The sequence below is a fragment of the Toxorhynchites rutilus genome, chromosome 1 (genome assembly GCF_029784135.1).
Source record: "Toxorhynchites rutilus septentrionalis strain SRP chromosome 1, ASM2978413v1, whole genome shotgun sequence".
In the NCBI taxonomy this organism is placed as follows: domain Eukaryota; kingdom Metazoa; phylum Arthropoda; class Insecta; order Diptera; family Culicidae; genus Toxorhynchites; species Toxorhynchites rutilus.
In genome coordinates this window covers 159,160,654-159,176,507 of record NC_073744.1, presented here as the reverse complement: position 1 = coordinate 159,176,507, position 15,854 = coordinate 159,160,654, and the positions used below count along the sequence as shown (strand labels likewise).

Genomic DNA, 15,854 nt, shown 5'->3' with positions numbered 1-15,854 from the left:
GCCTAAATAAATAAATAAGTGGGATAAAAAAAGGTCGAATTTCCAATTGTGGAAGACTATCTATTGATTCGGCACCGATTGTTATCGCTATTGCATATTTTTGCCAGACGATTGTTCCTTGTGAGTTCGAATGGATCTTCAAATGGTTCATTGGATCACTCTTGATTGGAAAGTGATCGCTACCATGTGGATCCTTCCACAGACAATGAGAACTAAGGATAAGAGAATCGAGACTATGTTCCTAAGTTGACTACGTCTAATGGAAGTATTTGGAGGAATGTACACCGAAACAAAATTCTTCATTATTTACAGTTATTTGACAAGCGACAATTTTGACGCTTGTCAAATAACTGTAAATTTTGTTTTGAATATCCAGGAGACTAATGTTAAAATCGTGGAATTTGTGTTCTCTGTTGGAAGAAAGTAATGTTTTAGGGAGGGTGAATAAATCACAGTCATTATTTTGAAGTAAAAATTTTTTGGGCACTAGACTACGGCAGCTCCACTGTAGCACAGTAATCATATCTTCTACAGGGAGAAGCTGCCGCTATCTGATGGCAGTTAAATGGCTCGTATATTTAATCAATACAATAGTTCAAGACAAATGAAGGAAGGTTTTCTCCTATAAAAAATCGTATTTTATACAATTTACTAAAAATATATCTATATATTTCTATTTCTGAGAGAGTATTCAACACTCTAGCTTGGGCCATCACGAGCAGCCATGGCTTCTGCCCATTGCTCAGGATGGGCCGTCTTTTTATGAGTGTACATGTTGGAGCTGGAATTGCACATTCGGGGACAGTATGGACATTTATACAAAACGATTCCTGCATGGGATGCTTCGTGTTCCTGGAAACATTATCAGAAAAACAGAAGTCCAATTTTAAACCAACGAAGCAGAACAAAACGCAAACCTTTAATCGAAGCTGCTTTTTAAACTCTTTCCCACAATATGTACAGGTGAATTTCGGACGGTGTGAATGATGTAGCTTTTTGTGCGCTGCCAGTGAGGCCTCATTTACCGACACTACACCACAAACATCGCACGTGGCTGGTCCATTGTCGAAACAGCGTCTTTTATGCCGTAGATAGCCTCTCTTATTGATTAGCCTATTTCGCAGTAAAAAAAAATTGTGAAACAAACCAGCTTCCGAAGTTTTACTAATTTTACCATTTGTTGCATTTCTCGCATTGCATTTTCAAGCTCGCCAAACCCTCCTCGGTGTGAGTCTTTCGGTGGTCTTCCAGTAGAGCCCGGTGGGTGAAACCTTTGGCACAAACATCACAAACCCAATTACTGACCGCTCCGTGCAGCTTCTGCATGTGTGACTTCAGCTGCAGCGAATTTGTGTAGGTTTTGTTGCACAGCTCGCAGGAATGCGTTTTGCGTTCCTTGTCCATATGTCTGTCCATGTGCTGCTTGAGGAGGTAATCCTTCACAAAAGCATCCCCACAGATGTCACACTTGAACGGCCGCTCCGAGACAGGTGTATGTATCCACCACTTGTGATGCTGCAAGCCGGAGCTATCAGTGAAGGCTTTTCCGCACAGCTCACACTTGAAGTGGTCCGGATTCAGATGTCGGAGGCAATGCTCGTACAGCCGAAGTCGCTTACCGAATCGTCTATCGCAACATACCACCGAAGGAGTCGTCAATTGATGAACAACTAATGCATGTTCGGAGAGCTCTTTGAATGTTTGCCCTATAAAATCACATTTCGAGCAGCTCAACGTAATAAACCCACGAATAAGTTCATCCTGCTTGGCAACGTCCGCAGGTGTCCCTCTCTTTCGCTTTTTGGGGATCTCCTCCTTCTTGCTGACCAACACTTTTTCTACTGTCGATGTTGTCGTCACCGCCGCATGCTTGCTAATCTTATGATGGCTCAAATTGTGTTTCTTCAAATAGCCAGCGTTGAAAAAATATTTATTGCACATCGGGCAGTGATGATTCTTTTTCTCTACCTCTTCATGCCAATTGATGTGACTGTTGAGAAGATCTTCGGCAGCGAAAGCCTTTGAGCATCGATCGCACCTGAACTGCTTCTGGTCCTCCGGCGTATGCACCAAATACATGTGCTTAGCGTAGCTGCTCTCATTGTTAAACAAACAGTTGCACTCTAAACATCGTTTCTGATCAACTTTCGTTGCTTCGTGATTATCGAAGTGTTCAACAAAAGCCTTTCTTGAGGACCACCTTCGACTGCAGCAAAATATGTAACCATTCATGTTATGCTCTTTCTTGAAGTGAGCATTCAATCGATAGAATGTTCTGAATTTTTCCCCATCTTCCACACCACTTTCGATGCAAATGTGACAAGTGAACACATGTTGACCCTTAGTCTCTTCAGTTCGTTTTCTTTTCCGGGTGGCTAATCGTCTCACCAATGGGATATCTTCCGAAGCGGAGGAACTGACAGAACTGGATTCATCGCTAGAGTCCGTTAGTTGAAAGTCGTTGCCTACCGTACCATCTCCGTCACCATTAATCTCCGATTCATTCTCATTTCCTGCAACCAACGATTGTTCCGTTGCTAGTTCGCAAATTGGCTCGCAGAAGATAAGGCTGAAATTTATTATGCTTAGCTGAATGACAAATCTTTGCTTGAAACTTACCTTTTAGATAACTGCTTTTCTTCTTCCGGGTTTTCAATCTTTTTATCACATTCATCATCATGGACATCCTTCCCCGTCAATCCAAGCTCAAAAATAATCTCCTCCGTGGAAGGTTCCGACTTAATCTCGGCTAATTGTGAGGTCCCATGAATTTTCTCCACATGACAATAGAACTTGTGGAATTCATCAATTTTCTCCCAGCAGCTGGTACAAACGATCCGATTCCTATAATCGTCTTTCTAAACAATACAGAACATTAGCAATCACCACTCGCCATCCGAACATTCGTCCACTTACGGTAAACCAAAAGTGCTGCGCGAAGATCGCTTCAATGTTTTCACCGCTCACATCGTCGTGGTCGGTAATGCGATGGAAGTTTTCCGTCTGCCGGAGGCAGGTGAAACAGCCCTCGAGTCCAAACGAGGACATTAGTGGTGAAATCGGTCGGGATTTCCCAACAAGAACAAATGTTTTGATGTTTTGATTGAAGAATTCAATTCAAATCCCCTTCACAGAACGGAGTTCAGTGTGACGTTTCTTCGCCGGGCCCAGCGAAAAATAATGGGCGGCGTTTTTCAAATGAGGGTTACAAAAAAAATTGAATTCTGAGAAAATAAGAATTTGGGTAGAATTTATGTTATGTGGTATGAACGCACAAAATTTAAATAGCAACCAAGAAGAAGTACAATGTTAAAGAACTTTGCCATACCTTTTCCCAATCTTGAGGAATGTTCAACATTTATTTAACTCGAGTTTATTCGTAAGGAAAAAATACCTAACACGTTGAGCGCCGTGTGGGTCACTAAGGACTGACGTTGAGCTTTTCGTTAGAAAACGTTAATCGCTGGGACTAACAGTTACAAAATAAGGAAATAAAAAAATATGGTTTATTTTCGGTTGCTTTACGATATACGACTACTTTATAGATGAATTTTTGACAAATTTCCTTTTATACAATAAATATCTTTGGGAGCGGGGACCGACACTGATATTGTGCAAATAATCTTGACGCGGACTCAATTTAAAACGCAACAAGAACAATCCGGGTCCTAACGTGTGAAAGGGGTATTCTAGTGTAGAGACACGAATTTCGGACGTTTTTTCGAGCTCCAGAAAAATGAAACGAAGAATATTTTTACTAATTATTTACTATCATGGGCCCTATTCCAGAAAACGAGCGAGTAATTCGTCTCGTCTCGGCTTCAGTCACTGTCGAGACGAGCAAAATATCCCATTCCAGTACACGAGTTTCATTGAAATGTTTCGTTTGGTTGACTGGAGAGACTTCAGTCAGTTTTTCTCGGTATGATCAGTGATGTCAGATGAGAAGACATGTTTTTGTTTTGAGAAAAACAACAAACAGTTTTAAAATTGATCAATCAACTTGAGCTTCCGAGCCACACATGTGCTGACGGTTTCTGTGGACAGTGAATTCAATTTAGTGAGGTAAAATTACAAAATTGATCATATATACAGACCAGTGCAAAACGTTCTGTTCAAAGCGTAATTCTCGGCAGAGGAAAGTAAAATATAATCAGCAATAGTGAAATAAGTGATTAGAACATAAAACAATAATCGGAAGAGGTTTGAAAGAAAAACGTGTACTAGCGACGCCATCTTGGCGGAACGAAAAAAATAAGATGGAGGATAATAAACGGAAACCACCCGATATTTCGAGTATACCGGATCTATCGAATATGAACAAATCTCAAGACGAATTTGACTGGAACATGGACGAAGCAACAGGTTCACAAGCTCAAGGGAAAATCACGCAGGTGACGAACACGACCCCCAGTAAGAAAGCTGTATCACCAGGAACGAAAAAACAAAACGAATTGAAGAACATAACCTACAACAGAATGGATCAAGGACCGTATAGGATATACATTGAGCTGCGGGAAACGCTAAATGGAAAAAGAAGGATCAACAAATTTTCTCTAGGGAGCAAAATACGAAAAATGGAAGGATACAAAAAACATGTTGAAGATATGAAACAGGTTGGTAGAAATAGAATAATGATTTATGTGAATAGCTACTTCAAGGCAAACTCGTTGATGGATGAAATCAATCAAGAAGAGAATGGCGAATACAAAGCATACGTGCCCATGCATCTTGTCTGTGTAACAGGTATTGTTGCAGGAGTACCAGCAGAAATACCGATTGAAGATATTCAGGATGATATACACTGCGACGTGCCGATCGTAAGTGTACGACGAATGACTCGTAGAGAAAACCTGGAAGCCCTACCAATCAATCGAATAAGCGTAATGTTTCGAGCGAGAGAGATGCCACAACGCGTAAGGTTGTTTTGCTGCAGCAGTCAAGTGAGACCGTTTATCCAAAAACTGATCGTTTGTAGTAAATGCTTGAGGTTCAATCATCACGCAGACAATTGCAAAAGCAACAAAAGATGCGGACAGTGCTCATCCCCCCACGAAACAGAGGATGAATTTATACACTGCACAAATCCAACTAGATGCGCTCACTGTAAATCAACAGAACACAGAACACAAGATGAATCTTGTAAGGAGAAGACGAGACAACTAAACATTAAAAAATTGATGGCAAAAAGTGCTATCACATACATCGAAGCGAAGGAGTTGTTCCCAATATGGACGCAAAACACATACGCAGCACTTGAAAATGCAGAGGAATTTCCAAGTCTTCCAAACACATACGCAGATATGTCATCTGGAAGATACACAAATCCACTACGAGATCAATGGCAAATGATGAACGAGCAGAGACAGAAAATCCAACCAGCTGTCAAAATGTACAAAGACAATTCAAAGGAAAGCAAAAAACCAACGACGGGAGGAAAAAGACCTAGAACAGATGAAGGACAGTCTAGCAGCAAATCAGAGTCCGGTAGCCAGACCAATGGAGTGGCCTTGAATAACACGTTCAAGGTTACTGAAAAAGAAAAGTGGGATCGCTTGACGCAAGACGCGAAACGGAATGCTGAATCATCAGCTAATCGTAACATGCAGAGTACAGTAATGTCATTCTATGCCGACTTCCTACAGGAAATTGGAACATCAGAAGAGATAAAACGTAAATTCAAATCATGCACTCAAAAGCATTTTAATCTAGCTAGTTCTGTTGTTGAAAACATATAAAACAAAAATCAGGTCAAAAACAGATAATTGAAACAGTACTCGACTATGATCAAAGCTCAACAAAAATCTAAAACTTGAATTCATGCGAAATAATGAAATAAAAATCATCCAATGCAATGTTCAGAGCATGGAAAAACAAAAAACTGAAATCCGTAGAGTTTTGGTAGAAGGAAAATATGATATAGCTATATTGTCAGAAACGTGGACGCAACTTACATTAGAAAAAAGTAACCGATATAGAATAACAAATTACCAATTCATTCCTAAATCTCGTCACGATAACTATGGTGGAGCGGCAATATTATTACACAATGACTATAACTATGTACCTATACTACTTCCCAATACCTCAGATGATATACAGATATGTGCGGTGAAGATCCTAGCGATAGATCTCGTGATAGTATCCATATATGTGAGTCCTTCAGCAACTAATAAGGAATTCGAAGAAGACATTCTAAAACTATTAGATCATCTTAGAGCGTACCAAAAAGTAATCCTTGGAGGAGATATAAATGCGCACCATTTCTTGTGGGGCAATGATTATTGTGACAAAAAAGGAACTGTATTTGCAGATGCCATGACAGGAAGCGATTTAATACTCTTGAACAATGGACAGAGTACATATATACCGATTCAAATTAACAAAAAACCGAGTGCAATAGACGTTTCTCTATGTAGCTCTATCCTTCACAATGAAGTAGAATGGAGTGTCCTAGACTTTGGAATAGGCAGTCATCATATGGCCGTGGAAATCACTGTAGGGTGCAGCTCGCAAAGGAAGCAGAAATATATATACAATGTGAAAAAAATAGGAGATACTATGAGAGTACTAAATATGGATCAGGTGAAAAGCATAGCAGATCTGGAGAAACATGTTAAAAAAGCGTATAAAGAAAATAAGTTTAAGGATAATCGAACACCTAAGCCCTGGTGGTCGGCTGAAGTAGATGAAGCCTGGAAGAAAAAAACAGAAGCAAGAAGGAAATTTAATATTCTGTCTAGTTTGGAGAACCTTTTGGACTATAAGAGGAAAGCTGCTATATTCCAGAGACGGAAAAGAGAAGAGACAAAAAAGAACTTCGACGAATTCCCAAAGGATGTAACACCGTTCACAAGTTCCAAGGAACTTTGGGAAAAAGTGGGTCGCCTCACAGGAAAGCGGATGCGGCGAAAGGAAAATAATTTGCTTGAAGATGATCGGGATGCTGTAGAAACTTTTCTGAATTTGCACTTTGGACCTAACGACATATCAAGGGATACAGCAACACTATCGGTAGCGCGAGACGACATCCTCACCATGGATAAATGGAATACCATCTTGGCAAAGAAAAAAAGATCAGCACCAGGAGAGGATAGAATAACATACGAGATGTTGAGAAATTTGAACCCCGGAGTGGCGAAGAACATAATAAGAGAATTGAATGCGATGTGGAGGAGAGGATACATTGAATACGCTTTGAAAACCATCAAAATAGTAGCAATCCCGAAGGCCGGCAAAGATCAAACCAAACCCGAAGGGAAAAGACCCATATCTCTGGTTCCCACTTTAACTAAAGTGGTAAACACAGCCGTATTAGAAAGATTGAAACAACAGGTAGAAAACGAAAATCTCCTACCGCAAACGTCCTTCGGTTTCAGAAAAGGGACATCAACGACAACTTGTCTTTCGTACGTCTTGAACTGCATAAAGAGGTACAAACGAGAAAAGATGATAACAGCTATGATATTCATAGATCTCAGCAATGCGTTCAATACTGTTGATAGCACAATTCTTACACAATTGTTGTATGATCTTAAAGTAACACCGGATGTTGTCACCTGGATTAGTAGCTTTCTTACAAACCGCAGGATAAACTTTCACATGAGGAAAGAAACAGTAACACGCTCGATCAGCAACGGACTACCGCAAGGAGACGTGCTCTCCCCGACATTATTCAACATATACTCAGCGTCCTTACATGAATCCCGAGGGGAAGGTGTGATATTAGTTCAATTCGCAGATGACTTCGGTATTTTAGTGATAGGCAAGAATCTTCAGGAGCTCAACAACAGAGCACAAAACGGTTTGAATAAATTCATCGACATAGCGAATGGCTTGAAACTAAAAATTAACGAAACAAAGACCAAAGCACTTCTATTCCAGAAGGGCAACAAAAATCTGAACATCTTCATTAATGGCGTGAAATTAGAGACAGTACGTACATATTCATACCTTGGGATCACTTTGGATCGAAGTCTGAGCTTTGGACCAAATACACGAGAGCTGCAGAAAAAGGTGGTAGACAGGACAAACATGCTGAAAGTCTTGACCGGAGTTAAAAAGGGAGCACACCCAATTACGATGGTTCAAATCCATAAAGCCTTGGTGAGAAGCGTTATCGAATATGGATGTATAGTTCATGGTAATGCCAATGTCAAAAACAGAAAAAAACTTAATACCACGAACAATGCAGCACTTAGAAAAGCTACTGGATGTACCAGGTCTACGCCACTAAACGTATTAGCCGCTATATCAGGTGAAGAACCCATAGAGCTAAGACAAGAATATGTTGCAGGAAAAGAAATAGCGAGATACTTCGAAAGGAACAATATAGTAGCCGACCAGCTCAGAAATTTGGGTCGACCGGAGTATGACGAAATGGGTAAATACACATACTTAGAAAGAATATATTTCAAGAACAAAGATTTATTCGACAAAATTATACCTACCATAAGAATAGCACAGATAGATGAAAATCCTGTAGAAATCTACACCTACTTAGATGGGATGACAGATAGTAAAAAGAATATTAATCCAATGAGATTGAAACAAATGGTTCTGTACTTACTGAACGGACCATACAAAGAAAAAAGACGAGTGTTCACTGATGCTTCGAAAATCGGTAAGAAATGCGCGGTTGGCATATACGTAGAAAGCAACAGGAAACGATTATATTACAAACTTGAAGAGGAAACCAGTATAACATCGGCGGAATTACTTGCTATCAGAATAGCAATGAGATACATCGAAGAAAACAGAATGTCAAACATAGTACTTCTCACTGATTCCAGATCGGCGTGCTGCATGCTACAGGACGTACAAGAACAGACTCTTGGACCACAGATTATGGTGGAAATACTTAAAATCGCACATATTTGGAAAACGACAATCCAGTGGGTGCCTAGCCACATATCTGTAAGTGGGAATGAAATAGCAGACCAGTTAGCTAAATATGGACTAACGAACGAGGATGCTCCGGTCTATTCCAATGAGATACTACTAACAGACGCTCACTTAAGGCTGAAAAATATAAACCAACTAAAGACAGAGGACTGGTACCAACAATATTCATCTGAAAAAGGAAAACGATTTTATGAAATTCAATCAACTTTTGAGCAGAGACCGTGGTATATTGGAATTGATATTCCAGGACCGGATATACGACTCACAAACCGTATAATGACAGGCCATGATTTTTCCAATTACTGGCTGGGGAAAATGAAAATAATAAGCAGTGAAGAATGCGAAATATGTGAAGTTCCGGAAACCGCAGAACATTTAATTCTACATTGTCCAGTATACAATAATATTAGATCCAGGTTCAGCTTTGAAAACAAATTTAGAAATTTGGTTGAGCTATACAAAACAAAACAAATTGAACTGTACAAGGAAGTTGTCAAATTCGTTCAACAAGCAAAATTGAATCTATAACACAGACAAAAGCTAGATAAAATGCACAGAGCTAAGATCATTACGATAGAGCGATACATCTGCAACTGGCTATATGGTCTTTGCTACCGGGCCAACAACAGAAGCTGACAAATGACAGCTTCGAATAAAGTAAAGAAGAAGAAGAAGAAAATTGATCAATCGATACTCTTTTCTCAGTGCCAAAATATTGAAAAAACATAACAAAAAGGAATAAGTTTCATATATCTTTCGGTTTCATTGATATTTTTTCTCGAGCATATGGTTTTATCACTCAGACGTTTTGTTATTATGGATTTATTGGGGGCAGTGTTTGTTCACCTAATCTACGATTTGTCAAGAAAAGCTTTAAATCTATATGCATGTATTTCCAATAAAGTAGTTGTTTTGAATTACTCATTTTCGTTAAATATGATGTAATGACTAGGATTGGGCGATCTTTATAAAAAGATCGATCTTATTGAATCGATTTTCCAAACAGCGTAGGGATCGATCCACTGATTAAATCAGTACCAAAGAATCGATCTTTGCTGAATCGATTTTTGAAAAATTAGAAGCTTGTTTCGATTTATATGCTTATCCTATATGAATACTGTCGTTTCTTTAAACAGGGAATACAAATTTCATATTTCTATTCAAATATCAAAAGCATTTCCTCTTGTTCCACAGCATGAAGGCCACAGCTACAGGGAATTCATCTTGCGCCGTCAGGTAGTTGTTTTATTTGATGAATTAATCGAAAAAGTATCATTAGAAATTGAACAACAGCCCAGAACTTAGCTAACAATGATCCCATAAAAGCCAATCGTGCCATACGATTCTCGATTTTGGCGCCAGATCTAAAAAACAACCTTTCGCCAGTAATTAATGTCAACATCAGGTTCATTGATCCTACGCGCAGCCTGTTACAGTTCATCCCCTATGTAGCTTCCATTAGTTCTGTCACTGTCAGCATTTGTACTGAAGTAAATCGTAGAAGAAGCGATCCAAATGCTGACATTATGTTTAAAAGAAATGTTAGCTGGCCTTTGGTGAGATAAAAAATCGATGAACACTGAAAAACAAATCTACAAAAAGATCGAAAAGATCGAAAGCAGAAAATCGATTTTCTCGATTTTCTCGAGTACAAAAGATCGATCCAAAAAATCGGAAATCGGAATGGAAAAGATCGATTGTTTGAGAATCGATCCGGGATCGCCCAATCCTAGTAAAGACACTTTTCGTGCCGTGTTTATATATCACAACAGTCATATGGCATCCCTGGATATGAGTTCAATGTTTACATTTGGTTGTGTTGTTTGGAAGAGGTCCATTTGAAAATCTGTAAAATCTTGCAATTACTGAATTGAATTTGATGGTTGCAGTTGAAAACATACATTGCTTATGCAATACTAGTTTAGCCGTGAAACAATTTTTTAAGATAAAGGCGGAGCAGAAGAATACCGATGCTTTCAATCAACAAGGTGAACAAACACATCAAACAAACTAGACGATTCGACTGATTCATCGACGAGCGCGGCCAAACGGTCGTGGAGCCAAACGAGCTACTCGTCTGTTTTTAGTCGAACTCGGCTTCTGGAATATGAAAACAAACGAGACGAGCACTCGTCTGCTGGAATAGGGCCCTATTTTATTATTTATTCATCTATCTTTTAACCCTTTCATTACGGCAGTGTGCTCCGCCGAAGTGCTACCCCTGTACGGAGCACTGCGCCGAAATATATACACATCGCGCTGGTGTGATCGAAGAGCAGTATGAATTTCATGTCGTCTAAAGACGACTCTCGTACACACAGCTCGTCGCGCGGATGTCGTCTATAGACAACGCTTGTAACGAAAGGGTACCCGAGTTTGAGCGTTGCGCGCGTGAACCGGCATAGAAAATTTTGAAATTGAACATTGGCAAAAGTCAATTGTTTTTTTTGTTTTTGTTTTGTTTGATAAGATCGATCCATTCCAAGGGGTTGAAAGTGGAAACTGAAAAGAAGATAGGGAGAGCTCAACCGGAATGAGTGGTAGGTTTTTGTTCTTTTATTTTGGTCTTGACTATCACAATATGTGACCACTGGTGTACACGACCTTACAGATGGATAGTTTAATGATACCTGTATTGATAAAACAGTTTTCATGCTGAAATGTCTTTTTTTGTGTTTGCACCTCATTTTTAGGCATTTATTGCGTTATCCGCGATTTTCGTAATCCGCGCTGAGCTTGCCAGACTATTTCGCGAATAATCGGGGTTCTACAGTACTTGTAAATTTATATTTTTGACAGATGATTGACGAGATCTTTCTGTGTTGTGGCAGATTTAGATTGACGCGATCATACCCCAGGTTGAATGAAGGGCCTGAAGTATCTTCTGGAATTAGGCTTAAGTTTGCTCAGCAGTCTGTTCTCGAAAACGATTAGCAGATCGTTGTCGGGTATCCAGTGAAGCGGCATTTAAATTGCGGGATGTAAATTCAAGGCTGGTATGGACATATGTAGGTACAAGGTTCAATTCCTGATCGGTCGAGGGTCTTCCCGGGTTGGAAATTCCCTTGACATGCCTTGGGAGAGTTACTGGGCCTGAAGTGTCGGCTAGAATAAGGCTTGAGGTTGCTCAACCTCATTAACCTCGATCTCATTAGGAGATCGTTCTCGGGAATCTAGTAAAGCTGAAAATTCCAAGTAAATTTACTGCTAATGTTGATATAGGCATTGGGTTCGATTCCCGATCGGTCAAGTGTCTTCCCGGGTTGGAAATTCTCTTGACATGCCATTGAATATTTAGCGTTCAGATAATGCCCTTACTTGTTCGTTTGATGACCAATCTATGCCAGTGGTATAACCGGACCGTTTTTTTTTTGTTTTTAATTTGCTCACTGGTTGATTTGATATTACAAAGAAACTCCTGCATATAATTATCCACAAAATAACTCGTCCAGCTCAAACTTATGTAGGGGAAAGACGTGGGACCATCATCATTATTTACAAATACACCCAGTTTTTTTTACGCGGAGGATACGTACCTCGTAAAAAAACGCGTAAAAAACCGCGTTAATTGGAAAATCCGCGTAAAAAACCGCGTTAATTGGCAAATCCGCGTAAAAAAAACCTCGTAAAAAAATCGCGCAAAAAAACTTGGGTGTACAGTAAAACCTGTTTTTCTGCGGTTTTCTGTTCTTGTGCGGTATATGAAAAGAAGCATATTTGACGAAGTTATGGTTCATTTAGTTTTTTTCGATGGTTTATATGCCTTTCAGTGCGAGAAAGCATATTTGCGTCTCTATTATCCACTTCTGAAATCATTCCCTTCCTCCCACCAAATGCTCTGTTTTTTTAAGTGTTTGCATGACATGATTTCTAACAGCAACAAGTTTCGACATGCAACTAAAAGCACAAAACAGCCACGCGCAACCGAAAAGGCAAACTGGCAAACTGGCAGTGAGACAAAAGGTAATTGAACGGTGAACGGCATGGATTTGAGTTATTTTCTTGGGGGAAACTTTTTTTATGCGGTCTACCGCTTATCTACTGCACAAAAAAAGTTTTTTTTTCAAAATGTGTACCGAACACGATTGTTTAAAGCTACTGGTGAAATTTTGCACGATTTTTTTATGCGGTCCCTATCCCCCACACAAAAAAGGTTTGCCTGTAGTTAAGAACTGATGAAACGAGAGGGTTAAAAAAAAGTTGTGCCATGACGTACCAGTCCTTCTGGTCATCTGAAACAAAAAAATCGAACAGATTCTGAATCAGTAAAGATGCCGCTATCGCATGAACCTCAGACAAGTCAAAAACATATTTCTTCGACAAAATGACGGCCGTTGGAAAAAACAAATTTGGTTGAAAACGTTTTTACGTATCCTGATTTTTTTAAAATAGTAAAATTTAAAAAAAAATCTCTTTTTAGAGGTTCATGCGATAGGGCACTATCGCAAAACATTAAGGAATTATCAACTATAATTAACTGTTAGATGGTCTGCTTTGGTCTCCTCAAACACCTTGGTTTTTTGAATTTACTGATTACAATAAGTTTAAATCTGTGACCAAGGATGCAAAATTTCGAAAGAACATGTTGAAATCGAAAAGCAATTTTTATCAGTGCAAAATATCTCCACCGACATTCTTCACTTCTTTCTATCGCGGTGCCGCTGTGCCTATGACCGCTGGCTCACCATCTCGTTTGTTTTGATATAGTTTTCGTTCCATCAACAGAAATATCAGTTCATTCTCGATGTCAGTGAATGCTCAAGCCGAAAATATCACCTTTCATTGCGTCCTGGTGAAATTTTCGTTGGTCATACACCCATAAACTCAGCACTCAAATGTGCCGTTGCCCATCGATGTGTGTGCAATAAGCGGCACAAAAATGGGACCGGGGCTAGAAACATACTAGGAAAACACACACGAACACGCGTTTAAACGTCTGACGCGGTGTCAGTGAGATGATATTTCCTTGTATGGAATTTCGTTCCCTTCCACTGTCATTAATTTATTTGCAACGTCTCGAATGTTATAAAACGATTCCACAGACTGATCTTAACCTAATAGCCCTTAATCCTATTTTTAAATACATTTTTAGACATGTCAAATTCAAATACATCACAAACACTGTTGAACAAACGAAAACAAACATCCAACGGATTATTGAGACCATAAGAGGTTCTATGTCGTCTAATGAACAGTAAGTCACGCTCACGAAGTTGACGGGAAGGTGCATAAAACGAAACACTGGACAACAAAGATGGACAGTCGATGTTTCCCGAAATCAAATCAAAGACAAAAACCCGTTGTAGATTGGATCGTCTGGAGGCAAGCGTTTCGAGAGCGATAAGTCTACAACGGCTTTCATAATCGGGCATGTTCGTTGGGTCAGACCACGGTAATGAGCGAAGGGCGTAACGAATGAAGCTGCGTTGCACTCTCTCCATTCGGATTGTTTGGGTTGTGTGAAATGGAGCCCACACACATACCGCATACTCCAAGATACTACGAACTAATGAGCAGTATAGTGTCTTCATGGCGTAGATATCCTGGAAGTTGCTGGTACTACGTCGAACAAATCCTAGGACTGAGAACGCTTTGGTAGTTGTTAGGTTGATGTGTTCGTTGAATCGAAGCTTGTTGTCGATGGTCACACCGAGATCGCGGATGGAAAGAACACACTCCAGGGGTACGGACCCGATTGAGTACATGAATTCGATTCGTGATTGTCGGCGAGAAAATGCGATAGACTTACACTTTTTCACGTTTAGCTCCATACCGTTCTCAACGCACCATTTTTGCAATTCATCAATATCGGCCTGAAGTGCACAGCAATCGAGGTGAGATGCGACGGATCTGTAAATCTTCAGGTCGTCGGCGTAAAGCAGCTTTCGTGATTTCAATCGGAAGCACAGATCGTTCACGAACAGCACGAAAATTAGTGGCCCCAGCACGCTGCCCTGTGGCACACCGGATGTAATTTGGAACACACGAGAATGCGAACCGTTGATATTGACGAACGCCTTACGTTCAGTCAGATAGGAACGCAACCACTCTGTGATCCAGTGAGGGAAACCCAGGTGACGAAGTTTCGTAATGGCGAGGTCGTGAGGTACTTTGTCGAACGCTTTCGAGAAATCGAAATAAATGGCGTCTACTTGTTGCTTTTTCTCAATTTCAGACGATATAAAGCTGGTGAACGCCATGAGGTTTGTTGTGGTTGACCGCTTCTTTACGAATCCATGTTGAAATTCGGAGATAGTTGTTCGGGATGCTGAATAGAGAACGTTATGCACTAATTCCTCTAACACTTTCGCCAGGCAACACAAAATGGAGATACCACGGTAATTTTCCACGAGGTGATTCGAATCTGTTTTAAATATCGGGCAGATAGAAGCTGTCTTCCATAGCTTCGGGAAAACACTGTGACGAAGCGACTTATTGAAAATCGTTGACAGTGGCTTTTTCAGAGACTCCGCACATTCCTTCAGGAACAGCTGATCGAAGATACGTATGAAAATTTCGGGCGTAAATTCTCAGTGAGACAGTGGAACGAATGAGTGTGGGGAATAATGCAAAAACCAAATGTTCCACGTGACGGAGTGTCGGTTGCATGGAATTAAGTTTGGTTCATTTGTCATGAACTGCAGGGGAATTGGTGGTTGATTTTGATGTTGTCTCAATATCTTGCGCTGTCAGTAAAGTGAGTGTGAGATTTTGCAACTCTGTCTGTGACTTCCCGTGGCGTTGCTACAAGGTAAAATCGCAATTCTGTCCTTGCTATTTTTATGCGCTGGAAAATTCTATCAGTCTCAAGTATAAGTGGAAATACTCTTCCAAAAGAGCTCCAATTCGCATGTGTTATAAATTTGCTCATGTTACGCTCGCGTATAATCAGAATTTTACTTCATATGCAAACACACCACCTATATTTATTTATATTTATAATTGTTCAT

The 15,854-nt window shown here is 40.0% G+C and overlaps 1 protein-coding gene across 1 annotated transcript; it reads right to left on the bottom strand.

The window, feature by feature from the left end:
- Nucleotides 1-552: 552 nt before the first annotated feature.
- On the bottom strand, nt 553-3,979 carry LOC129776164 (transcription factor grauzone-like). Its single transcript, XM_055781637.1, has 5 exons — nt 2,917-3,979; nt 2,620-2,858; nt 1,175-2,569; nt 918-1,113; nt 553-852 (listed from the first exon to the last, which is right to left on the bottom strand). The coding sequence occupies exons 1-5, from the start codon at nt 3,046-3,048 to the stop codon at nt 700-702; spliced, it is 2,115 nt and encodes a 704-aa protein (XP_055637612.1). The 5' UTR covers nt 3,049-3,979; the 3' UTR covers nt 553-699.
- Nucleotides 3,980-15,854: the final 11,875 nt, after the last annotated feature.